Here is a 26683-nt window from a genome sequence, read left to right as displayed (position 1 = left end):
AAATGATATACAGTTATTTGTTTATGTAATATGGTACACAGTTATTTGTTTATCTAATGTCGGGTGTATATTTTGTACATTTTTCTTAATTTCTGTGCATCTTTTTTTATTAATCATTTTGTATACGACAAGCAAACAATAAAGTTGTTTCTTTTTTCAAAAAAAAAAAGTAGAAGTTTTATTCTGTTAATGAAGAAGACTCTGCGTTGATTAATCAATCTCACACACCGTCTCTCACTCCACTCCAACTGCCTCCCTTGGAACCCTGGCCAGTCAGGAGCTGTTGCTAGTTAACTGTTTGCTGGCAGGGAGAAAAATACTCGGTGACTCAACCTGCTCAATAAACAAACTGTTTTGTCACAACCCTCTGGTCAAGGTGGCAGCTGCAGTGGTGAGCCCCTTAAAAAATTGTGCCTTGGGCAATTGCTCCGGTAGCCCCCGCTCCGAGGCTTCGCCTCTGGTGAGAGCTTGGAAGGTCCACTTTGTGTGAGACAAGAGTTAAGAGTTACCAGTGAGAGAAGACTTCAAGCATTTTTTCTTTTTTCTCTCTTTTTATTTTGGTTTACATTAGTTTGTATTTTATTGGAATGTCTTATGAAAAGCCTTAATAAAATCTAATTTAAAAAAAGAAAAAGAAAGCTCCTCCAGCATCTCTACCTAGAACTATCTGGAACAAGACAATGTGAAACGGTAAATAATGTTACCAGCTCCTCGTTACAGAGAAAGGGAAACTACCTTGGAAATGTAACATAAATGTCAGCCTGTACATGAAATTAAATAATGATCCAATACCATTTAGAATGCTAATAACTCTTGTGCTTGGCCCTAATGCATCAGATTAAAAATAATGTCTGCTTTTAATCAATATTGCCTGAAAACTAACAGAACAGCCTTGCTAATGGAAGCATCAATACTGTTTCTCAGCACTGGAAATGAAAGAAGGCTCCTGCAAGATTCTCAGGGTCAACGGTCCAAATGTCACAGAGAAAAATCACAGCCAGGGAGCTGATTACTCTGTGCTTATATAAAATGGCCTCTGACGTGCCCCAAGGTGGCACACTTAATAAATTCACTCATTTATATCACAGGAAGGGGTGGATAAATGACAAACCTAATGAACAGCAGTAGTAATATAAAGTAATCAATTCTGGAATTACTTAAAAAAAAGAAATTGCAACATTTATTGTTTTAAACCTTGGAGCAAGCTCATGAGATTGATCTTTTATAGTTTATACTTGGTGTGCAGTGTAGTGAGGTCATTTTTCCACCCAGATATAATCCCAAGGCAGCCATACAGATATATGCAGCACTTCAAATTTGTAAGAAGAATGGGATTATGAAGGGGTACTGAATGTGTCAAAGTGGATGAAGGTGAGCTCCATGAACAATTGTCCCATACACCCATTTCACGTGGAGAGAAGACACACAGTATCGTAGAGTTTTTTAAAACCCATCTTGTTTTTATTCTAACATAAGGAGCCCAAATCTTTCGTAATGTAAATCAAATGCACTTTTTTCCAATTCCGAAATATTGCAGGGAAATATTGCTTGTTTGCAAACCTCCTGGATTGTAACTGCTTTATTTGTTTTAGCATTATATATTTGATTGTTGTAACCTGACCCAGGAGTTTATGGTAAAGGGTGGATAAGGAATCTAATAAATACATGCATGCATGCATGGTAAGTAGGATAATGTTCATTTTATGCCACTTTTTGAATCATAGCTGTCAAGTCACTGACAAAGAACTAAAATATGAAAAAGCCAACCAAGATAAGTACAATTTTGATACAAAATGCTATAATTTATTTACGTTGGTGTAAATAAGAAAGTATTAGGTAAAGATTTAAATGATTTTTTTTTTTTTTTAGTAAAATGATATTTTAGGATGTACTTTTGGTGGTAGGGTACGTATGGAACAATAAGATTAGTATTTAGAAAGTTTATTTCTGTTTTTGTTGGTGCTGGACTTCACTCAACCTCAATATTTATTAACCATTTACTGTACAGGAATGCATTTAATAAATATACCAGATTGGTGGGATGGCTGCAGTGTTGGATCCGATGGTCGATGAATGGGATTTCCCTAGAGCAGGTTAACTGCTTTAAATATCTGGGACAAATAATTCGATCAAACAGATCTTTTCTGGCCCATAGAGACTATATAACTGCTAATGCATCTAAAGCCGCTACACAGATTATATCTCTATATGCTAAGAACCAGGCTCAATCAGTGAAAGCTGCCTTGAGACTTTTCCAAATGAAAGTCCTCCCTCTTCTTTTGGTGGGCATCTCCTTAGGCTCCCATAAGGATTTCCTGAAACTGGATTCTGTCCAAACACAATTTCTTAGAGCCATCCTTAGGATCCCCCCCTCAGTGGCGGGCGTGGTTATGAGACTTGAGGTTGGCTGGCAAGCTCTACGATATGTGGCCTTGAAGACGAAGCTTTGGCTATGGCTCAAGCTTTGTTTTAAGCCAGTGGGCATTGCCCCCTTGACGTTGAGGGATGATTTCCAGTCATCGTGGGAAAGGGAGGTCATAAAAGAGGTTCAGTCCTGTGGATTGTCACACCTCTACCTGGAGTCTATGACATACAATCAAGCTAGAACTGCAATCTCCCGGAGACTGAGCGATATTGCCAGACAAGAGGACATAGCCCAAGTGAAACCAGGGGTGTTCCTAGGGGACCAGATATATCAACTGACACCAGCCCCTTATCTTGCGGAAATCCACTACGTGGAATACAGCAGACTCCTTACAGCGGCTAAACTAAACGCCCTTGATTCCGCTGTGGGGAAGGTACAAGGGAGTTCCATACACCCAGAGAACCTGTCATTGTACTATGGGCATAGTTGAGTCTACCGAACATATTCTTCTGACTTGTCCTCTTTATGTAGAACTCAGGCAAAACTTTATAGCTCCACTTTTACGTCAATTTAGCTTTCTATCCAGAGAAAGACAGGTTTTATACTTACTGAACAATGTCACTAGAAATACAGCCTCCCAGGTGGCTAAATTTCTTTTTTTAGCTTTTAAGCGTCGCAATATTTTAATTGATAGTATTGATATGGGGCTATCTGTTTAGCTCCATTCCATTGTGGGTTATATTTTCCTTTTTTCCCCTTCAAAGTTCCTTCAGAGGTTTTTTTTTTAATTCTGTACAAATGTATTTTTTCCGACTGACGGTCGAATTAAAGAATGTATGTATGCAGTGTTGGAGTAGGACCTGGGGGAGCAGAGCTCAGATCCCCACTCAACCACAAAAATCACAAATTGACCTTGCACCTAGTCACAGTATCTCAGCCTTGTGCGGATATAATGGGGAGACCATATGCCTCACCTTCAGCTCACTAGAAGAAGGTGGGATTTAAAAGAGAGAGAGGGAAGGAGGAAACTATATAATATGTAGGGAACAGTCCCAGGCTCCCAAGAACAGGAGCTGGGAGGCCACTGGGTACTGCAGGCCACTCTTTCCCTAGTTGGTTTTGGGGGCATCTGTTCTCCTTTAGTGTGAATAAGCCCTTTTCTGCTGGGCTTCTCCACTCTGCCTTGGTTTCTGTTCTCCCCACCCTCATCTCCAGTACAGCTTCTCAACAGTTAGCTTTCAATCACTGATAGCTGAAGTTGAAATGTCAGCATGCCAGTTGAGGAGTTGTCTGGTGGAAGGGATGGGATGGTGTGCAACAATAGGATGGAATCTGTGGTACAAGAAACCCAGTCACTTTGTGGAACAAAATCATTCTGTAACAGATTTGAGGTTTGGGGCTCTGGAAAAATTGCAAACAGATCTTGTTAAGGAAATAAATGGAATAGTTATGGAAGCTGAAGCTTATACCCTCCTGTTCTTCTTGGGTTTATTTAGGAGTTGAAGAATTTCTTCCTCTCTTGTAGGGTTTAAGATTTGAAGATATTCCCTTGGGCTTTTTTTTGCACTGTCATGTTTTATAAGTTAAAAACCTTAATTTCTTACCACATACTAACAATGCCCAGCCTGTGTAATCTGTTTTAATCAGTATTGTGTTTTGACATTTGTACCGCAGTGGAACAGGGAAGTTTTCCATCTGGTGTGGTGAAAATTAGCTTAACTGTATTGTGGGACTTTGACAGCTGTGAGTTAGAATTCTCAGTATGCAAAGTAAGGATAATAGGCATATATTCAATTGGTGGGTGCAGGTTTGGAATAATTTGGATAATGTGGTTGGATGGAGTTAAGACTACTGGGTGGTGGGGAGCAGAAATGAATTTATGGCTGGGTGCCAGTCAGTCTGCTTCAGTCCATGTTGATTAGTGATTGGTGTATAGCTGTCAACTTTTCCCTTTTCTTGCGAGGAATCCTATTCGGAATAAGGCAATTTCCCTTAAAAAAGGGAAAAGTTGACAGCTGTGGATTGGTGTCTGTGGTAGACAGCCAGAAGAAGGGAAGACAACAGAAGAAGAGGATCTAGGAAGACAAAACAAAAACAAAACAGTAAGGCAGAGTGGCACAATCCTCCTTCAGTCATTAGAGCACCATATCTGGGGCGTCAACCCTCAGCCCTCCAAAGGCAAGGACATCCTTTTTTAAAAAAGTTTAAGAATAGCAGAGGAAGTCCAGGAGCCTACTTAATATGCATTGTTTTTCCGTGTAAAATATATGCATATATATATATATATATTCTTGTTAATTGTTCGTTGTTAAATTGCTTTGAGGTGTTTTAACAAGTAGTTCATTAATGGGATTGATTGAATAAAAATAATTGGAACCTCATGCTGACTGACGCTAGATAGGTGCAGATGAACAGGTGCTAGAGAATAGGCCAATCTATGGGCTTCTCCTTTTGCAACAGGACAAGCCATGACGACACGAAGGCTACTTGATGCCTGGCTTTCCTGTGGTGTGGCTCCTTCACAAATAGCATCAAGCGGTGTGAATGGGGTGCAACATTTTACTGCTTAATGTTGAAATTTTACATTGCTGTAACCTGCCCTGGGACTTCATGGTGCAAAGCAGGAAAGAATTCAATATATAGTAATAAAAGAGAATGCATGTTTTCTCCCCGAGCATCCCCATGCACCTCACATTTGGACACTAAGCACTGGTTACCTACAATTGCAGCATCATGAATGCAGCCTCCTATTCATTCTGTCTCCTTCCTCTGTGGGCGCATGATGGTGTAGTTATATTGCCTTTATAATAATCAGATCATGGTGCCTTTCCCTGACACAGGAATGTAAGAAGCTGGCTTACCCTGAGTCAAAGGGCTCTTCAAGCCCCTACCAAGAGATAACGGGTCCTGAACCTGGGACCATGTACTTGTAAGGTAGAGGCTCTACCACCTCACCAGTTGCTCTGGCAAAGAAACTCAGTTTATGCAATCAGAACTCTGGTGAACTGAGTTGGCCTCTCTCTGCAGAGCAGCCATAAAGTGTCCCAGCTGTGGCTAGAATGGGCTGAACTTCTGTGATCTGTACTGACAGGTTGACTCAAAACACACACAGCAGCAACAGTTGTTGGCAATAACACCTGGTGCACTTTGGTTCACGAACTGAACCATGAGCTCAAATAAGTTTATGCAAACTGAACTGACAGGTCAGTTTGAAAGAGAATTTAGCATTGATATAAGGGAGATATTATCCCAGTTAATTACAGTAATTTTATGGATGTCTATAACTTGTACCAGGGGTATATTTAAGCTGTGAATCAATGTAAAAAGGCCAGCTAATATACACAGCAGGATATTTACTCTCTTCTTTTTGACATCTTTTTTTGAAATGCTTGAGGTTATGATCACTCCTGTTTTAGGAGCTACCCCTTAAAAGGTGACTGCTCAATACCTTAAATACTGTAAATTACTTGGCAGGATTCCATCATTTGCATGCTTCCCTCTTAGTACTAAGTATGATGTCCATAGGTGGGTGGAAGAATTGGACTAAATGTAAACAAGAAGTTAATGTTCTGTGTCACCATGTGCACTAGTGAACATGGTTTTGTCCCCACAAGGGGACATTGTTTCCATGAGCACATTGGTGTGTCTTACAATACAAAAGCACTTCCAGGTTTATGTCTCCAAAATCTATCTTGGTGTGTCCTGTCCACATGAATGGGTAGTGCTAGATGGGATTGTTGGGGGAAAGCAAATAAACTTCCTTCTCCTGAACCTCTAGCTAATGCATGTATTACTTTAAACCACACAAGAGCACAGTTTGTATAGCAATCTAGCCAGCACTGGCTTGTAGTCTTTTTCTAAGTTACCTCCACCTGTGAAAGTTGAACCATTTTGTTGTTCTCTCCTGAAAAGATGCCTGCTATTGCTCTCTCTTTTTATCTCTACTCATCCTGTAAATAGTTCTTGCCAAGATAATTTTGTTCCTGCATTAATAAAGCTGTAGACATCCAGAAACTGTACATAAACTTCTCAGTCTAATTCACCCAAGCTGCAATGTCTGCTAACAGGGATATATTTGTGCTGAGGCTGAGGTCCATTATGGACCTGCCGTCAAGTTTATTTCAAATATGTGTGTTCCAGTAGTCCAGACTTGCCCAAAATTGCAGTAATTCATTTTACACGTGTGTTGCTCCAAGCCATGAAATCTGAGGTCTTTTTATGTTTAGCTGTCTAGCACACATACCTTTGATTTAAAATAAAAAATAAAAAATATAAGTTTTCTCTACACCTCTGGCACAAGTTGTCACATTTGTGGGCATCTGAGGTGCGGGGACGCGGGTGGTGCTGTGGGTTAAACCACAGAGCCTAGGGCTTGCTGATCAGAAACTTGGCGGTTCGAATCCACAAGATGGGGTGAACTCCCATTGCTCGGTGCCAGCTCCTGCCCACCTAGCAGTTCGAAAGCATGTCAAAGTGCAAGTAGATAAATAGGTACCGCTCCGGTGGGAAGGTAAATGGCGTTTCCGTGTGCTACTCTGGTTTACCAGAAGTGGCTTTGTCCTGCTGGCCACATGACCCAGAAACTGTACGCCGGCTCCCTTGGCCAGTAAAGCGAGATGACCACCGCAACCCGAGTCGGTCACGACTGGACCTTATGGTCAGGGGTCCCTTTACCTTTACCTTGAGGTGCAAGAAACCTCCAACCAAGCACTCAGAGTATAAAAGAAGCTCTCCTGCAGGAACCGTAAAAGCAGAACCATTTGCCAGAAGGCTTCATTACAATGTTTGGCAGAAGAAACTGAACCCCTGGTTGTCTTACATCACAGAGCTTGTGTGCAGTAATGCCATTATCTTTGCCTTACTAATCAATGAAGAAAAAGAATACAGACTGAAGTTCAGAGAAGTTCATTTCTTGATTATACAACCTGATCTACTTAATGGCTAATCTCATTTACTGAGAGAAACCTAGAATTCCTATTGGTGAAAGTCCATGTATATGTGACCTCCTCAAAGTATATAAAAGTGGAAAGCAAATTAATTCATCTAGGGTCATTTCTGTCACAGTTAGAAGGTGCCATGGAGCCTCTAGGGACAGTGACCATTTTGATGATCATATGTATCTCTTGCCTTGTTTTCCTTGCAGTCAGGAGCAGGACGCCAGAGAATGCAAAGCAGCTGCCGCCTGGCCCACCTCCACTGCCCATCGTAGGGAACGCTCTGCAGGTGAAGACCAATAACCTGGCCCAGGTTCTCCAGGAGGTAAGTCAAAGAAGAGCACATTCCTCAACAGCTGTCTATTGATGACCGTTACCTGTTTGCAAGCTTCTTTCCATTTGACTGTTTTGGAAGGGGACAATCCATTGTGAGTTTGTTTATTCATAGATGGTACCATCTGTTTGCAGGGCACATTTGCAGAGTATAAGGCAACAGACTCTGCACTTTGACAAAGGAGAGGCAAAAGAGGGCAGGGAGGCACCCAGGCTGGAGGGAAAGAATAGCAGAATCACTGTGATTCAGTGGCACCGACTTTCGTTTGGCTACATCAGCACGGATGGGGAGAAGGGGCTTGTCCCAAAGGTTCCACAGAAAAGTGGTGGACTTTGAGCAGGCCCCACAGCTCCACAAAGGGGGTGATTTTATTGTCATTGTATTGTTTTATCCTTAAAATAAAAGCCATAAAGCCATAAAGAACTTTAAAAAGCAATAGTGCAATTTTCATACTATATTAGAGACGGGGGGCGGGTCCATATCTCCCTCCACACATGGATGGTTTAGGCATTTTTGCCCTCTGTACATTTTTAGCCTCTGCTGGACAGTGTGGAGTTCTTGGTCTCCTTGTATTTTGAAAAGCTGCTCCTTTATTTTCCCCCAAATGTGCTTGGTTGGAAGATATTTTAAGAATTCCCTTAGAGAAATGAGTGTGAGACATACTCACATAACAGAGCAGTAGAATCATATTCACGGTATAGAGAAAGTGGATGGGAAAACACTTTTATCTCACTCTCATAATGCCATACCCTCCAACATTTCTCCAATTAAGATAGGGACACCCTATTCCACAATTAAAATTTTACTATTTATAGCCCACACATCTTACTGGGTTGCCCCATCCACTCTGGGCGGCTTCCAACATACAGTATATAAAAACATAATAAAACATTAAACATTAAATAAATAAAAAAACACTTTTGAAGGATTGCCTTCAGAGGGGGTCAGATAACTCTATACCCTCCAACATTTCTTCAGTGAAAATAGGGACATCCTAAGGAAAAGGGGGGACATTCCGTGATCAAACTGGGACGGCTTCTCTAAATCAAGGATGTCCCTGGAAAATAGGGACACTTGAAGGGTCTGTAATGCTAAAAGTTGGAGCCTTCAGTTAAAGTTAAATGTTGGAAGATTTACAACACACGCAAGGTAGTAGTGCTTCATACAGTGCATATCTAAACTGTGGAATTCACTCCCAAAGAAGTAGCGATGATAGCCTCCATGTTGGATGATTTGAAAGAAATGTTAAGACAAAATTCATTGAAGATAAAGCTACCCATAGCTGCTAGTGATGATGCTGAACCTCCACCAGTTCCTGGGACCTGCAGGAGGGGAGAGTGCTATTGCACTCAGGTTTTGTTTTTGAGCTTCCCAGAGGAACTGTGTTGGCCACTGTGGTAACAGTCATGGACTAGTTGGCCTTTGGCCTGATCTAGCTGCAGAACTCCTCTGTATGTTACTAAGAGTCATCTGGTTCAGATGCCCGTAGTGAGTCTGGCGGCAGCGGGGCTCTATGTCAGCTATATGACTCTCTCCTAACCCATAAACCCGCCTAGATGTGTGTCCTTCTCTATCTTTTTTCCAGTTTAGTGAGAAGTATGGCTCTGTGTTCACAATGTATTTTGGAGCAGAACGTGTTGTGGTGCTGCACGGCTATGATGCAGTGAAAGAAGCACTGATCGACCGTGGAGATGAATTTGCTGCCAGGGGACACCTGCCAATAGCTGATGATGTCAACAAGGGATTAGGTATTTTATGCTGGTTGGCAAGTGGAGAGGGGGAGGGGGACAGGAAAATCCCTCTATTCATGAAAATAAAGCGAAAATGGTTGCAATGAAAATTCATTGCATTTTGAGATAAACTTTCCTGATTAATGTTCCCACTGGACAGTAGCAATAGATAATTAGCAGCCTTTTAATGGCAGAGCTATATATTGACCATTGCCATTTAAGAGAGAAATGAGCCATCTCATAAAAGTACTTAAGCCATGTCTAGAGCAAGCACCAGAAATCAAATCAGGATTGAATGAGTCTCTAGCCTTTAAAAAAAAAGTGGGCAGTAAGTGTGAGAGTTATGTGAGCAGAATTCCCTGGGCTAGATCTTTAAAAAAACAAAAAACAAAACACGTAACAAGCTTTATTAATAGTCTTACAATACATTGCATATATATATATAACATTTCTTAAAGTACGGTATATTGAAATTTCAATCATGTACACAAAAAATGAAAAAAAACCATACACTTAACTTTTCTTACATAATTATGAACCTTATGCTTCAGCTGTATTTATGCTAATTTTTATGCGATTATTAACAAAAATTATTAGCAAAGATTATTAACAAAAAATATCATAAAGTCTTTGGACTTCCTGTCAATTCCTGTTGTATGATTTTATTCTAATAGTGAATGTACCTACCATTATTAATCTATTCTTTATATATTCTCTAATACATTCTTACAGCAATTTGTACCATTGCTCTTATTTCTCATATATTTCTTTATCCAAGGTCAATCAAATGCTGCCATAGACGAAAAACCACTGTTACATTTTTGTACATATCTCTTATATTTATCCCATTTTTGTGCAAATTCTTGTCTTGAACTGCCCCTTAGGCTGTTGGTCAATTGTGCCATTTGCACATATTCTTGTAACTTATTCTGCCAATCCATTATAGTCAGAACATTTTCCCCTGTCCAGTTCTTTGCTACTAGTGTTCAGGCCGCGGTCCTGCCCTTGATCTTGTGAATCAATAAACTCTCCACACCAAGAAAGAGTTTCAAAGTTTTTAAATTTGTCAACACATTGCACTTAAACAACTAGCAAAGTAGTCCAGTTTTCTTTAAGTTCTTTCTGGTTAATATAGTCCAAGAACTATTGCTTCTTCATAATGCTGACAGCTTCAGAGAGAGACCCAGGCTCCAAGAGATGAATTATCAGTTAGCATAACATAACATAAAAGGGACGCAGGTGGCGCTGTGGGTTAAACCACAGAGCCTAGGGATTGTTGATCAGAAGGTCGGTGGTTCGAATCCCCGCCATGGGGTGAGCTCCCGTTGCTCGGTCCCAGCTCCTGCCCACCTAGCAGTTCAAAAGCGCGTCTAAGTGCAAGTAGATAAATAGGTACCGCTCCAGTGGGAACGTAAACGGCGTTCACCAGAAGCGGCTTAGTCATGCTGGCCACATGACCCGGAAGCTGTACGCCGGCTCCCTCGGCCAGTAACGCGAGATGAGCACCGCAACCTCAGAGTCGGACACGACTGGACCTAATGGTCAGGGGTCCCTTTACCTTTACATTTTATAACATAAATATTGAAAAATTGAAATCTCTTTTTCAGCTTCAGCTTCAGCTGCAAAATGGACATTCTGCAAATGCAAACCTCCACTAAGTATCATACACAACACACACAAACATAGCATTTTATGCACACTAAACATATATATTTTACAGTAAGAGCATGTATCAGAACACCGTCCCACTACTGATTATGGAATAAGGAGGCACCAAAGTACCAAGTCTCTGGTTGGCCCGGAGCCAATAATAAGAGCCTCCTGCTCTTCCAACCTGCTTCTTCTGCTCTCCCTTTCAGTCCATCCATCTCCTTCATGCCCATTTCCTCTTCTGTTTTCCAGGAATTATATTCAGCAATGGGGAGGCGTGGAAGCAGCTCCGACGTTTTGCCCTTACCACCCTGCGCAACTTTGGGATGGGGAAGAAAAGTATTGAGGAGAGGATCCAGGAGGAAGCACAGTTCCTGCTCGAAAAGTTCCAGGCCACTCAGGGTGGGTAGCCACTGCCCCTCATCCACATAGGTTTATCAAGCAGACCCGCTTAAACATCACAACAGATGCTGGGGTACATTTCAACAGAATATTAGCCACCAACTCAAAAATAAATATCATGGTGGGTACAAGGAAATCGTTAAAAAAATTAAAATTGTAAAACACAGAACTAGTGACCAACACTGAATAAAATAAATTGCCTAAAAACACTTGTCAAATACAAACATTTTCAGCAGGTGATGAAATGCCAAAATTCTGGCTACTTGTCTGATTGCAATAGGAACCACATTACAAAGCACTGATGGCATTGTGCTGAAAGTTTTAATAGATATACTGTAATAGATATCTGCATAGATATGAAACAAATATGTGATGAGTGTGTGGCAATTTGGAAGGCTTCTCCTGATAGTCACAGTGATATGACCAGTGTGTATGGGACAAGGTGGTCCTTAGGTCACCTGGTCCTAGACCAGGCACCCCCAACCTTTGGCCCTCCAGATGTTTTGGACTACAATTCCCATCATCCCTGACCACTGGTCCTGTTAGCTAGGGATCATGGGAGTTGTGGGCCAAAACATCTGGATGGCAGCAGGTTGGGAGTGCCTGTCCTAGGCCATTGTGGGCTTCATACACACCAGTAATGCATTGAATTTAGCTTGTCAATGCACTCGCAAACAATGCATAGCTTTCTGCATTGGTGTAATATGCTGACACAGACCACTTCCAACTAAACCCCGGCTGCTTCTTCTCTATCTGCTCCACAGATATTATTGAATTCCAGCTGCTTTCAGCCCCAACAGTAATCAGTGGTCCAGTAGTTATAGTCTACCAGCATCTGAAGTGCTTTAGATTCCCTAGTTTTACTTTAGAGTTCACCAAGGCCTGAACCACTGTGGTGACCCTTTCCTATCCAAGGAAATATCAGCAGAAGCTGGAAGAAAGTACATTGGAAAGTCCTTGGAATAAGCCACTCATAGCCACTGAAGATGCCTTTGCCTCCAACATTGTTGTGAGAAAGGCAGCTCCCTCTCTGACCACTGAGGCCAGCAAATGGCAGCTCAGAAATTCCAGACTAGATTATTGCCTTAAAATCTGTAATGGGGTTGGATAAATCTTTTGTTGTTGTCCTTCCAGAGAAGCCCTTGGATCCAACCTACTTGCTCAGTTGCGCTCTCTCCAATGTCATTTGTGCAATTGTCTTTGGGAAACGATACGATTATCATGACAAGAAGTTCCTATCCATGATGAGCTTAATGAATGAAAACTTTCAGGTTCTTAGCTCTTCTTGGGGACAGGTAGGTGCCATCTGGTTAAATGCATCCTTTTCCACAAAGTCTAAAGTTTACTTGCATGTAGGATAATTATTTTATGTAGATACTGCCTCTGGCTGTGGCCATTTTCCTGTTGTTTAAATGTCTTGCTTCCAGGCTTCTCATGGCCCATACTGCCTTTGCCTCTTAATATTTCTGTTAATGTCCTAGTTACAAGCTTGCCCTGGGCAACTGGTTAGCCACTGTGACAGCAGGATGGGCCACTGGCCTGAACCAATAGGCTCTACTTACGCTCTTATGTTTTTAATTTGGAGATCCAATCAAGGGCAGTGCATACCATGCCAATACCTGGCTCTAGTAACCATGGTTTCACTGCAGCCCAGTGGAGCAGGAAGTAAAGCTTAACCAGTAAAACCCACAGGCTCACGTTTATAACTGGAACTAATCACCTGGGATGTATACACATTGCCATTGCCTCTGTATCCAGTGTGTTTCCACTACTGGTTTGAGAAGGTGTGAATACATGATGTTAGCCACAATCCAGATCTATCCTGCCATTTCTTATGCGCCTTGCTGCATTTTAAGCCAGCGATGTGTGCACAGCTTGGTTTCAGCAGGAGGAGCACTAAATTTTGAGATATATATGTAATCCCATAGCTCAGTTTTACAGCATTTGGCTTGTTTATATAGGGTCCCAGAGTCAATCCCTAGTATCATCCCTGGCTAGGGATGGGACTCCTGAATGAAACCCAGCAGAGCTGCTGCATAAGCAATACTGACTTTGAGAGACCAATGGTCTCCTTCAGTATAAACCTTTTAAAATGTGGAGGGTTTTTTCTTTGGGGGGGGGGAATTGGGTTGTTTTTATTTTGATTATGCATTTTGTAGTTTTATATTTTGATTTTATTCTGTGAACCACCCTGAGACCTGTGGGTATAAATTCAATAAATGGAAATAATAAAATAATAATAATAATATAAGGCAGCTTCTTACCCAGCTGTTGTGGTTTTGGCGGGGGGGGGGGTTATTGTTGCATAGAAAATTTCTCAGATTTTACTAAAGGTACACATAGGTGAAATTAAAAAAATAAAAATCTGCATATGACCTCTACAAACATTAGGTAGAGGGTGGGAAAGCACTAATTGAGGGGAAGGGAAGATAATACAATGCAGTACATTCAATGAAGTGCCACCCAGTAATGGCCAACATTATACTGATGCCCAAGTGTGGACAAACCCTGACTGAGGTTGGTGCCAATGGGTCTCTTGTGGTGTTTCTTCTAGCTCTACAACCTCTTCCCTTCTTTGATGAAACGCATCCCTGGGCCCCACCACAAAGTGCTGAAAAACAACTTGGCAGCCAGAGAGTTTGTTCTGGAGGAGGTTGAAGAGCACAAGGCCACTCTGGACCCCAGCTCACCTCGGGATTTTATTGACTGCTTCCTTATGAAAATGGATCAGGTAATCATGAAAACTCACAGAACTCTCCAGGTGGGTTCTCCTGCCACTCCTGAAGCTTCCCAACCAGCAGACCTCCACCCAGCTTGTTTGTGGGGAATGCCAAGGAAAGAGATTCCTGCCCACACCCCATTGGAATAGATTCATTTCCCACTGCTGACGTGTTCTTGCAGTAAGTGGGAAGTTCTTCCTAATGATTAGCCCTCTGGCAAGGAATGTCAAGAGGAATGAGCTGTCAAAGGACTTAAGAGAAGCTGTTGTGTCTTGGGAAGGGAGCTGGTCCCAGTGGCACAGTTAAATTCTTGTTATGTTGTATTCAGAACAATCGAGTTGACTCCACTGACTGTGTTGTGTGTTTGTGCAGGAAAAAGGTAATAGTGCATCCCATTTCACCATTCAAAACATGGCCATAAGCACAGTTGACTTGTTTGTGGCTGGAACAGAGACCACCAGCACCACATTGCGATACGGGATTATGACCCTCCTCAAATACCCAGAGATACAAGGTAAAACGAATGCAATGTTAGTATTTATTATTCTAGTTCTTTCCTAGATTTAAGTGTCACAGGTCCAAGAGGTTGTTGTTCTGCCACTTTCCCCAGGAAAAAACCACTGTTCATCGCTGAATCAGAACAAATGTTAATCCACAGAAAACCTGACTGACATCAAAGAAGGCTTTCCTGGAGAAAATGGGGGGGGGGGGCGACATCGACGGACAAAATGCTCAGACCCATGCCTAGTAATCGCAGACCTGTGCCTAGAAATCCCAGCAAAAACAGAAGTGTGGATGAGCCCTTATAGCACCATGTTGCAAACCCTAGGATTTTATATACAAACAGTAACAATGTGAACTTGACTCAGTAGTATAGTGGCACCCAGTGCAGATCCTTTAGACAAATTGGGTCCTCCCTCAAAGAGGGCACATATTGTGGTGAGACCTGGAAACCGACAACCTGTGTGGTGGGTGGGTTCAATCAGTCAGCCACAACACCCGATTGGAAGGTCCTTCGATGCTGGGTTCAATCTGGCCAATGGGACGCAGTCTAAGTATATCGAGGGACCTATATATGCCCATGCACGTGTCCCAGAGCTTCCTCTTTCAGTGCGTGCATCAGAACACCCGCCCACCTCTCCCTACTTTTAGGACTGTTGCGCTGGACCTTGCTATGCCAGCATGTGTCATCTGTCATTGGGACAGGGGCACGGCAGGAATTTTCCCCACTTGGCTGATTGGCTGTTGCCATTTGGGTTTCACCTGCCGCGTAGCAAATCGTCACAACTTATAAGGTTGCGGATAGGCTCTGGTTCAGGTGATAGGGATGGGACAACACTCTCGCCATCCCTATGTGAAGGGTATTCCGTTAAAGGAATCCAGGGACTCGATGGTTTGGTCAACCCCTGAGAGGGGGTGGTGCCCGTGCCTGAATCCTGGGGGACATTTGGGTGGCGGAGAGAGCCTGTTCCCAGCTTTCCACTTATCCAGGTGTTCACCCTTGGCTGACCTATGCTGGAACCCTGGGTCAGCCCTACCTGCAGAGCAGGGAGCTAGTCGAACCAGAGCCTATGCAACCAACTCACTTGCTGTAATCAATAAAGTTGTGGCCTAAATTCTGCCAAAAACCAAACCAAATGTTTGAGTCATGGGTGAATTCTTTAGGGGGAGGTTTCTGGGTCTGAACACAAAAAGGCATCACATCCTGCACCAGCTGCAGTTTCTGGGCCAACCTGAAGGGTAGCCCCACAAAGGCACAATCATAAGGGCCAGGGGTCAAAGGGCCCTCAGATAGGATCAGAACAACAGCAGGACAGTGCCTCCAATAGGAATCCCTCATCACTTGCTCCTATAACGTCCCTAAAAAGGGGGCTTTTGTCCCTCTGGGCTCCTTTTGGATAGAAATTGAATTAATATATACATAATTGCAGTTATACTATGTTTCCCTGTTTACAGATGGATTACTGAAGGTGGGGTGCAATAACTTTTCTGAGTTAATGTGCTGAGTCAATAGAAAGTTGGCATCAGAAAACATTGAAAACTCCAAAAATGTGCAGGGGCTGGCAGCCACTCCCATGGAGTTTTAGTTGCTTCTATGATGTTTCCTGCACTGGCGTTAAACCTCATTCTTCCCATTACAGAGAAAGTGCATGAAGAAATTGACCGAGTTATTGGCCGATCACGAAGTCCTTGCATGGCAGATCGTGGGGAAATGCCTTACACAGATGCTGTCATCCATGAGATCCAGAGGTTCATCTCTCTCATCCCACTGAGCGTCCCTCATGCAGTACTCAAAGACACACCGTTCAGACAATATGTCATTCCAAAGGTGAGCTCTTTTCAAGGCTCTGAGTTGTAATAGTAGGCTACTAGCCATGATGGCTATATTCTATCTCCATGACCAGAGGCAGCATGCTTCTGAATACCAGTGGGTGGAAACCACAGGAGTTGAGAGTGCTGTCTTGCTTAGATTATGTTTAAGAGCTTCCCATGGACATTTGGTTGGACACCATGAAAACAGGATGCTGGACCAGATGGGGCCCCTGGACTGAACCAGCAGAGCTATTCTTATCTTATGTACAAGCAAAGGAAGTAGTTTAGCCCAACTCCTAAAGTGTAGCTGGGCATCTTGAGGCCTGCACTTCATTTTAAACACCCTATTGCCAGAGAGCCAGTGTGGTGTAGTGGTTAAGAGCGGTAGACTCGTTATCTGGGGAACCGGGTTCGCGTCTCCACTCCTCCACATGCAGCTGCTGGGTGACCTTGGGCTAGTCACACTTCTCTGAAGTCTCTCAGCCCCACTCACCTCACAGAGTGTTTGTTGTGGGGGAGGAAGGGAAAGGAGAATGTTAGCCGCTTTGAGACTCCTTCGGGTAGTGAAAAGCGGGATATCAAATCCAAACTCTTCTTCTTCTTCTTCTTCCTGAAGCTGCTCCATTATTCTTCTATATCATCAAAGTACCTTCCTTCCTGTTAGTGCCTTCCCACACCATTCCTTTGTGAGAGTCAATCTTAATGCTTTCGTTGGGTGTCATGGCCATCCAGCCCATTTCTTTGCACTCTCTGCAGGGCACTACCATATATCCTATTCTGACGTCTGTGCTACACGACAGCAAAGAATTTCCAAATCCCAAAGAATTTGACCCAGGACATTTCTTGCACAAAGATGGCACCTTCAGGAAGAGTGACTATTTCATGCCTTTCTCAGCAGGTAAGATCTCTGCTTTCCCAGTAGGCTGCAGTCTTGGCCAGCTCGGGTCTTTCCAGTCTCCCTAATCAGCTGGTGTTGGGGCAATGAGGGGGATCCTCCTCCCTCCTGCAGCCTACACTGGAAGGGCTCCCAGTTTGTGAGAGAGGGGAAGAGGCTTCTGGGTCCATCAGAACTTCTTGCACCTTTCCTCTGGCCAGCAGAAGCAGAAGAAATGGTGGAAAGAGTGACTCTCCCAGGAGCTGTTCTTGGAGCAGCACCTTTGCTCCTTTGGCATGATTGTTACGCATCTTACACTATGGGTTTATCTTGCAGGGAAGCGGATATGCGTGGGAGAAGGTCTGGCCCGCATGGAGATTTTCTTGTTCTTGACCACCATATTACAGAACTTCACTCTGAAGTCCATCATTGACCCCAAGGACATCGATCTCACACCGGTGTTGAGCAGCATAGGCAACGTCCCTAAACCCTATCAGCTCTGCATTGTCCCTCGCTGAAAAGCCTGCCTCAGGAGGGCTGCACGTGTGGAAAAGTTGCAGCCTGGCAAATCTTTGTTCAAAGAACTCGTAACCACAATATCTCCTCATGTGTGGAGCCCTATCTTCTTACCTGACTATTCATGGAACCTTTACTTTGGGAATCTTGCTACAGACTATTGCACATTGAAGACATTATTGCAATGGACAAATAGCAGGATTTAGAAATTACTGGTAGTCACACACAAAAATCCCATTCTTATCTTTCTTGCCCCTTCATATGCATATGTGTGCAGCAGTGTAGCTAGATGCCCGAGTGCCTGGTGGAGGGGCATGTCCTACAGCCGGGGGCAGTGCGAGCTACCCATGGGGGCGGGGCGAGCCTCTCCGCTGCCTCTCCCACAGCTGTAGGGCGGCTGAGGGAGAGGCAGTAGGCAGACGCAAGTCCCACACTGCTTTTTAAGGCAGCGTGGAACTTGCAGGCACCTAAGACACCACGTCACTCCTAAAATGTTTCGTGAGCCCAACTTTTTTAAAACTCATTTTGTTACACACCCCCTCAGTGATGACATCTGGGGCAGGGTGCACCCCCACACCCTCTTTTCTCTGCCACTGTATTTGTGTGATGGGTAAAATCTGCCAAGATGGAAGCTTTTTAGCCACTGAGAAAAAGTCTTGTTACTCTTTGTGCTCAATGAAGCCAATCAGAGTGGAAGGAGTTGAGTCAACCACTGAGGAATTGGTGACCCTCAAAGGTGGTTGGACTCTTGCGCCCATCATCCCTGATGTTGGCTGGGGCAGATGGGAACTGGAGTCCAGGAATTCTCTGAAGAGCTGCAGGTTCCCCATTCTTGCCATGAGGGCTCAGTGGGGACAACTCCCATAATCCCATTTCATTGGCAAGGTGGCTGGAGATGATGGGAGCTGCAGTCCAGCAACAAGATCTCCAACCCTGACTTGGTGGGCTGAAGTGCTGCAGGTTGTAGAAGCTGGGTGGGTCGAGGCCCCTGTCTGAGATGGCCTTTTGATTCCCTGGCATGTCCTACTTGAGATACTGCAAAGTTGTTTAAAGGAGTGACAACATAAGCTTTTTTGGTAACCCTTCTCTAGATCTGAACACTGAGATTGGCAGATGTGTCAGTGCTAAAAATAAAGCACAGGCCACACAATTGTATTTGGAAAGATATTCCAATAAACTCAGTTTGGAGAAGTGTGCTGGTTTCACTAGCATACAAAACCACTGCTCCACTTCTTCTGGAGAATAAGAGCACATCCAGATGTATATATATTTTTAACCTGTTTGTGAAATGGAATGTCTTTATAAATGTACTTCACCCTCCTAGAGCTAAATAAATAATACTATGACAAACTGAATGCTGTCACTTGTAAGGATTATTCAAGTATAGCAATTTTATTTTATTTGCAGATTTATAAACGGCTTCACAACCAAACATTACCGAAGCTGTGTACAGTGAAAGACAAAGGATTCCTAATGCAGTAAAATACATTTGCTTTGCATAATTTATTCTGACTCTGCAAGGCTTCAGGAGGAAAGAGTTGCTTTGCAGGCCACTGATACCTTCACCCCTGAAATCCTAAGCTCCTTCTAGTTTCTAACAGGCATTGCTTACACACTTCTGAGCTTAGCCTTTGTTTCTAATGTAACCCAAGCTACTGCCATTCATTGTATTAGGAGCAATCCAGCAAACCTTCATTTACTAGAGTAAGGTGTGGCAATTATTGTACCCCCTTCTCAGTGGTGGAGGAACGCTCTCCAGCGGCTGTACGGGCTGCCACTTGCGCACGGCGGCTGCAGAGGCTGCTGCGTGAGTGGCATCCCGTACGGACTGCACATGTGCAGCAACTGTATGGGATGCTGAACATGCGCAGTCTGTATGGGCTGCCACTCACATACGCCGGCCGTACAGGCTGCCCACTCGCACACGGCGGCTGTAGAGGCTGCCGCATGAGGGGCATCAGTACGGACTGCAAATGTGCAGTGACCGTATGGGTTGCCGCACATGTGCAGTTCGTATGGGCTGCCGCTCGAGGGCAGCAGCCCATACGGACACCGCGCCCTCGGCTGCTCTACACCTGGGGGTAGGCAGGGGCCATCTTGCCCCCTCCGCCACCCTTCCTACCCCACTGCCCCTTCTCTTCCAAGAGATAGCTGCTGGAGCATGCTCAGTAGGTTGCTTTTTAGGGTGGTCTGAATGGCTGCTCTCAGAAGATTCTGGCAGTCTAACCTGGCCCTGGGAGAGAGAACATAAGAGAACTCTGCTGGATCAGGTCAAAGGCCTATCTAGTCCAGCATCCTGTTCTCACTGTGGCCAACCAGATGCCTATGAGAAGCTCTCAAGGAGCAACTGAGCGCTACAGTGCTCTCCTCCCCATTTGCGATTCCCAGCAACATTTGAGGGCAATTCCTAACTGTGTAGTCGTGCATCAATGACAGCTCCATAATAAAATCCAGAGTCAGGCCACTGGGATTTAAATATCATGCTTTTTCTAACACATTGCTTTAAAAAACACTCCACCTTAAAAGCACAGACATTCAAAACAAATTACTAATAAAATCTCATAATTAAATTTATGGCACATGACTGCAGTTCTTTGCATGGTTGGGAGTAAGCACCATGGTGCGTATTTCTGCTGTATAGGTTCAATTTTTAAAACACATTTGGTTTTAGCAGATGACATCCAGACAGCAGAAACGCAACCGTTTACTTTTAATTAGCAATGCAAACAACTTTTAGTTATTTATTTTTGAAATTTTACAACAAAATCAAACAGTCCCCACCTCCCCTATGCATCCTCCCCACCTTCCTCACATGCCCCCAAACCGCTGTATTCCTCCCTAGCCCCAATTTCCCTTAATCCTCTCCCCCCTCCCACCCCACAGCATTTGTATTTGTTTGTATGATCAGTGGCAAACCTGTACTTTCACTACCAATTCCCCTGACACATCTAATCTAAGGATGACCTGCTGGTTATGATATAAACAATCCGGAAATTACAGACATTTATAGATCATTTCTACACAGGATTAAAGAAATGTATATTATTTTACCTCAAACTGCCCCACTGAACAAGCTTATGTTAGCTGACGAAAACCCACTCCCATGCCCACACTTTTAAGCAGTTTGCCATTGCTTCTTTTTATCTAAATTGTATATAAAAATAGGAGGTGGTCTGTGGCAATTTAAAGACTTAACTGTATTTATTTGTAAAGTGAGTAAGATTTGCTAGGGCATACTTCCTCAGACGCAGAATGGGTGGCTACAACAACAACGTATTAGTATTATTAATAATATACAGTGCTTTTTTCTGGGGGGACGCAGGGGTAGGCATAAACATTTTGTGAATCTAATGGGAGAAGAAACTAAAAAAATTAAAATATTTAGTTTCTTCTCTAGCACGGTGAATCGTCAGTTACATTGCTACCCCCCGATGGCGGCCCTTTGTCCATTTACTGCATTTATTTTTCCCAATTTGAACTATAAAATGGTGATTTTCTTGAGTCAAATGAGAGTACACCTATACATTATACTGCTTAATATTGAAATTTTAGATTGCTGTAACCTGCCCTGGGACTTTATGGTGCAAAGCAGGGAAGAATTCAAAATAGCAATAAGGGGAAATTCTTGCTTTCTCCCCAAGGATCCCCATGAACCTCATATTTGGACACTATTGTAGCGTGGGGATAGTGATTCAGCAAGTGACTCCAGCTCTCTGACATAGCAGGCAGGAGACAGCTTCTTCATGTAACACTCTTTATTCAGGTAAACAGGACTGGGGAACTGAGGAGAGGGAAGCTACATTTATAGGGACTGTAGACTGGCTAGAAAGGATACATTTTGGAGGGAACAATCTCAAGCAATCACAAAGCTGCCTTTTGGTGGGAACCAATAAGATTGAGGATCCAAATGCAGCAACTTGAATGAACCAATAGTAGCTGTTCCTTCTGGAACAGGAAGGCAGTTACTTTCCCCTAATGTGAATACAGACAATAGTAAAACAGATATGATAACCCTTGAATCAATACACAACAGACACTAAGCACAGGCTACCCACAATTGCAGCAGCATGAATGCAGCCTCCTATTCATTGTGTGGACCAGAGCCCCGTCTCCTTCCTCTGTGGGCTCATCATGGTGTAGTTATACTGCCTTTATAATAATCAGATCATGGTGCCTTGCCCTGACACAGGAATGTAAGAAGCTGGCTTATCCCGAGGCAAAGGGCTCTTCAAGCCCCTACCGAGAGATAACGGGTCTTGAACCTGGGACCATGTGCTTGTAGGCAGAGACTCTACCACCTCACCAGTTGCTCTGGCAAAGAAACTCAGTTTATGCAATCAGAACTCTGGTGAACTGAGTTAGCCTCTCTCTGCAGAGCAGCCATAAAGCGTCCCAGCTGTGGCTAGAATGGGCAGAACTTCTGTGATCTGCACTGACAGGAGATTGACTCAAAACACACACAGCAGCAACAGTTGTTGGCAAGAACACCTGGTGCACTTTGGTTCACGAACTGAACCATGAGCTCAAGTAAGTTTATGCAAACTGAATTGACAAGTCAGTTTGAAAGAGAATTTAACATTGGTATAAGGGAGATATTATCCCAGCTAATTACAGTAATTTTATGGATGTCTATAACCTGTTCCAGGAGTGTATTTAAGCTGTGAATCAGTGTAAAAAGGCCAGCTAATATACACAACATGATATTTACACTCTTCTTTATGACATATGATCACTCCTTTTTTAGGAGTTACCACTTAAAAGGTGACCTCTCAATACTTTAAATAAATAACTTGGCAGGATTCCATCATCTGCATGCTCCCCTCTTGTACTAAGTATGATGTCCAGAGGTGGATGGAAGAATTAGACTAAATGAAAACAAGTATTTAATGTTCTGTGTCACCAGGTGCACTAGTGACAATGGTTTTGTACCCACTAGGGCACATGTGAGTCACTGTTTCAACCAAGCACTCAGAGTGTACAAGAAGCTCTCCTGCAGGAACCTTAAAAGCAGAACCATTTACCACAATGTAGTCCTGTCTCTTTAACTGTGTAGTAGATAACACCTCAACTTACATTTATAAGTTGCAAACAGAGTTAGCTAGTCAGACACACTCGGTACACTTTGACCATAAACTAAGAAACGACAGGTAAGCTGTCTCTGTTTGCTACATGAATTGCTATATTATTTACTATAATTTTCTATATATAATTTTTATGTGTATTCTTTCATATAGATATGATAAAACATAGATAAACTTTCTCTGGATGTCAGAATGCTTGTCACACAATTGTTTTGACAGAAATGACTAAATAGATAATATTGTCAGAAGATATAAGTTTAATTTGAGATTCTTTATTGTTCCAGCTGATGAAGAATAAATGAATCAGGGCCTTGTCCTGGAGTTAAAAATCATTACAACTGGAATTTGTTTCATACTTTAAACAACAAAAATAGAGGAAATCATTGTTTATTTTCATCCTGGCCTGAGTCCTTGCAACCTTTCTATTTGATTACCTGTATTCCCCAAGGACTTCAAATTTCTTCATTTACATTACAATGTTTTGCAGAAAAAACTGAACCCCTGGTTGTCTTACATCACAGAGCTTGTGCACAGTAATGCCATTATCACTACCTTACTAATCGATGAAGAAAAAGAATACAGACTGAAGTTCAGAGAAGTTCATTTCTTGATTATACAACCTGATCTACTTAATGGCTAATCTTATTTACTAAGAGAAAAGTTGACAGCTATGGATTCGTGTCTGTGGTAGACAGCCAGAAGAAGGGAAGACAACAGAAGAAGAGGATCTAGGAAGACAAAACAAAAACAAAACAGAAAGGCAGAGTGGCACAATCCTCCTTCAGTCATTAAAGCACCATATCTGGGGCATCAACCCTCAGCCCTCCAAAGGCAAGGACATCATTTTTTAAAAAGTTTAAGAATAGCAGAGGAAGTCCAGGAGCCTACTTAATATGCATTGTTTTTCCGTGTAAAATATATGCATATATAAAGGTAAAGGGACCCCTGACCATCAGGTCCAGTCGTGTCCGACTCTGGGGTTGCGGCGCTCATCTCGCTCTATAGGCCAAGGGAGCTGGCGTTTGTCCACAGACAGCTTCCGGGTCATGTGGCCAGCATGACAAAGCCGCTTCTGGCAAACCAGAGCAGCGCACGGAAATGCCGTTTACCTTCCCGCTGGAGCGGTCCCTATTTATCTACTTGCACTTTTATGTGCTTTCGAACTGCTAGGTGGGCAGGAGCTGGGACCGAGCAACGGGAGCTCACCCCGTGGCAGGGATTTGAACCGCCAACCTTCTGATCAGCAAGCCCTAGACTCTGTGGTTTAACCAACAGCGCCACCTGGGTCCCTGTTATATGCATATACCGGTATATATTCTTGTTAATTGTTCATTGTTAAATTGCTTTGAGGTGTTTTGACAAGTAGTTCATTAATGGGATTGATTGAATAAAAATTATTGGAACCTCGTGCTGACTGACGCTAGATAGGTGCAGATGAACAGGTGCTAGAGAATAGGCCAATCTATGGGCTTCTCCTTTTACAACAGGACAAGCCATGACGACACGAAGGCTACTTGATGCCTGGCTTTCCTGTGGTGTGGCTCCTTCACAAATAGCATCAAGCGGTGTGAATGGGGTGCAACATTTTACAGATTAATGTTGAAATTTTACATTGATGTAACCTGCCCTGGGACTTCATGGTGCAAAGCAGGAAAGAATTCAATATATAGTAATAAAAGAGAATGCATGTTTTCTCCCCGAGCATCCCCATGCACCTCACATTTGGACACTAAGCACTGGTTACCTACAATTGCAGCATCATGAATGCAGCCTCCTATTCATTCTGTCTCCTTCCTTTGTGGGCGCATGATGGTGTAGTTATATTGCCTTTATAATAATCAGATCATGGTGCCTTTCCCTGACACAGGAATATAAGAAGCTGGCTTACCCTGAGTCAAAGGGCTCTTCAAGCCCCTACCAAGAGATAACGGGTCTTGAACCTGGGACCTTTGGAGGTCTTTAAGCGTAGGCTTGACAGCCATCTGTCAGGAATGCTTTGATGGTGTTTCCTGCTTGGCAGGGGGTTGGACTGGATGGCCCTTGTGGTCTCTTCCAACTCTATGATTCTATGATTCTATGTGCTTGTAAGGCAGAGGCTCTACCACCTCACCAGTTGCTCTGGCAAAGAAACTCAGTTTAGGCAATCAGAACTCTGGTGAACTGAGTTGGCCTCTCTCTGCAGAGCAGCCAAAAAGTGTGCCAGCCGTGGCTAGAATGGGCTGAATTTCTGTGATCTGCACTGACAGGAGATTGACTCAAAACACACACAGCAGCAACGGTTGTTGGCAAGAATACCTGGTGCACTTTGGTTCACAAACTGAACCATGAGTTCAAATAAGTTTATGCAAACTGAACTGACAAGTCAGTTTGAAAGAGAATTTAGCATTGATATAAGGGAGATATTATCCCAGCTAATTACAGTAATTTTATGGATGTCTATAACTTGTACCAGGGGTATATTTAAGCTGTGAATCAATGTAAAAAGGCCAGCTAATATACACAGCAGGATATTTACTCTCTTCTTTTTGACTTCTTTTTTTTGAAATGCTTGAGGATATGATCACTCCTGTTTTAGGAGCTACCCCTTAAAAGGTGACCGCTCAATACCTTAAATACTGTAAATAACTTGGCAGGATTCCATCATCTGCATGCTTCCCTCTTGTACTAAGTATGATGTCCATAGGTGGGTGGAAGAATTGGACTAAATGTAAACAAGAAGTTAATGTTCTGTGTCACCATGTGCACTAGTGAACATGGTTTTGTCCCCACTAGGGCACATTGTTTCCATGAGCACATTGGTGTGTCTTACAATACAAAAGCACTTCCAGGTTTATGTCTCCAAAAGCTATCTTGGTGTGTCCTGTCCACATGAGTGGGTCGTGCTAGATGGGATTGTTGGGGGAAAGCAAATAAACTTCCTTCTCCTGAACCTCTAGCTAATGCATGTATTACTTTAAACCACACAAGAGCACAGTTTGTATAGCAATCTAGCCAGCACTGGCTTGTAGTCTTTTTCTAAGTTACCTCCACCTGTAAAAGTTGAACCATTTTGTTGTTCTCTCCTGAAAAGATGCCTGCTATTGCTCTCTCTTTTTATCTCTACTCATCCTGTAAATAGTTCTTGCCAAGATAATTTTGTTCCTGCATTAATAAAGCTGTAGACATCCAGAAACTGTACATAAACTTCTCAGTCTAATTCACCCAAGCTGCAATGTCTGCTAACAGGGATATATTTGTGCTGAGGCTGAGGTCCATTATGGACCTGCCGTCAAGTTTATTTCAAATATGTGTGTTCCAGTAGTCCAGACTTGCCCAAAATTGTTGCTCCAAGCCATGAAATCTGATATCTTTTTATGTTTAGCTGTCTGGCATACATACCTTTGATTTAAAATAAAAAATAAAAAATATAAGTTTTCTCTACACCTCCGGCACAATTTGTCACATTTGTGGGCATCTGAGGTGTGGGGACGCGGGTGGTGCTGTGGGTTAAACCACAGAGCCTAGGGCTTGCTGATCAGAAAGTTGGCGGTTCGAATCCCCGAGATGGGGTGAGCTCCCATTGCTCGGTGCCAGCTCCTGCCCACCTAGCAGTTCGAAAGCATGTCAAAGTGCAAGTAGATAAATAGGTACCACACCGATGGGAAGGTAAACGGCATTTCCGTGTGCTGCTCTGGTTTGCCAGAAGTGGCTTTGTCATGCTGGCCACATGACCCGGAAGCTGTACGCCGGCTCCCTTGGCCAGTAATGAGAGATGAGCGCCGCAA

General features: G+C 43.2%; 1 protein-coding gene across 1 annotated transcript; it reads left to right on the top strand.

The window, feature by feature from the left end:
* Positions 1-7430: 7430 nt before the first annotated feature.
* On the top strand, positions 7431-17899 carry LOC117041646 (cytochrome P450 2C19-like). The gene is made up of 9 exons (XM_033140629.1): positions 7431-7624; positions 9219-9381; positions 11266-11415; positions 12550-12710; positions 13970-14146; positions 14508-14649; positions 16277-16464; positions 17205-17346; positions 17659-17899. Exons 1-9 carry the CDS (start codon positions 7442-7444, stop codon positions 17838-17840), a joined length of 1488 nt encoding a protein of 495 aa, XP_032996520.1. The 5' UTR covers positions 7431-7441; the 3' UTR covers positions 17841-17899.
* The last annotated feature ends 8784 nt before the right edge of the window (positions 17900-26683 follow it).

The sequence above is a fragment of the Lacerta agilis genome, chromosome 1 (assembly GCF_009819535.1).
Source record: "Lacerta agilis isolate rLacAgi1 chromosome 1, rLacAgi1.pri, whole genome shotgun sequence".
Taxonomy (NCBI): domain Eukaryota; kingdom Metazoa; phylum Chordata; class Lepidosauria; order Squamata; family Lacertidae; genus Lacerta; species Lacerta agilis.
Note: the sequence above shows the minus strand (reverse complement) of the source record. Positions and strands in the feature narration are given on the sequence as shown.

Excerpts from the sequence above, each read along its gene's own strand:
- LOC117041646 (XM_033140629.1), top strand. The coding sequence starts at position 7,442 with ATGGAGCCTCTAGGGACAGTGACCATTTTGATGATCATATGTATCTCT. Across the intron at positions 14,147-14,507 it reads TCCTTATGAAAATGGATCAG|GAAAAAGGTAATAGTGCATC; the intron begins GTAATCATGAAA and ends GTGTTTGTGCAG. Across the intron at positions 17,347-17,658 it reads TTTCATGCCTTTCTCAGCAG|GGAAGCGGATATGCGTGGGA; the intron begins GTAAGATCTCTG and ends TTTATCTTGCAG.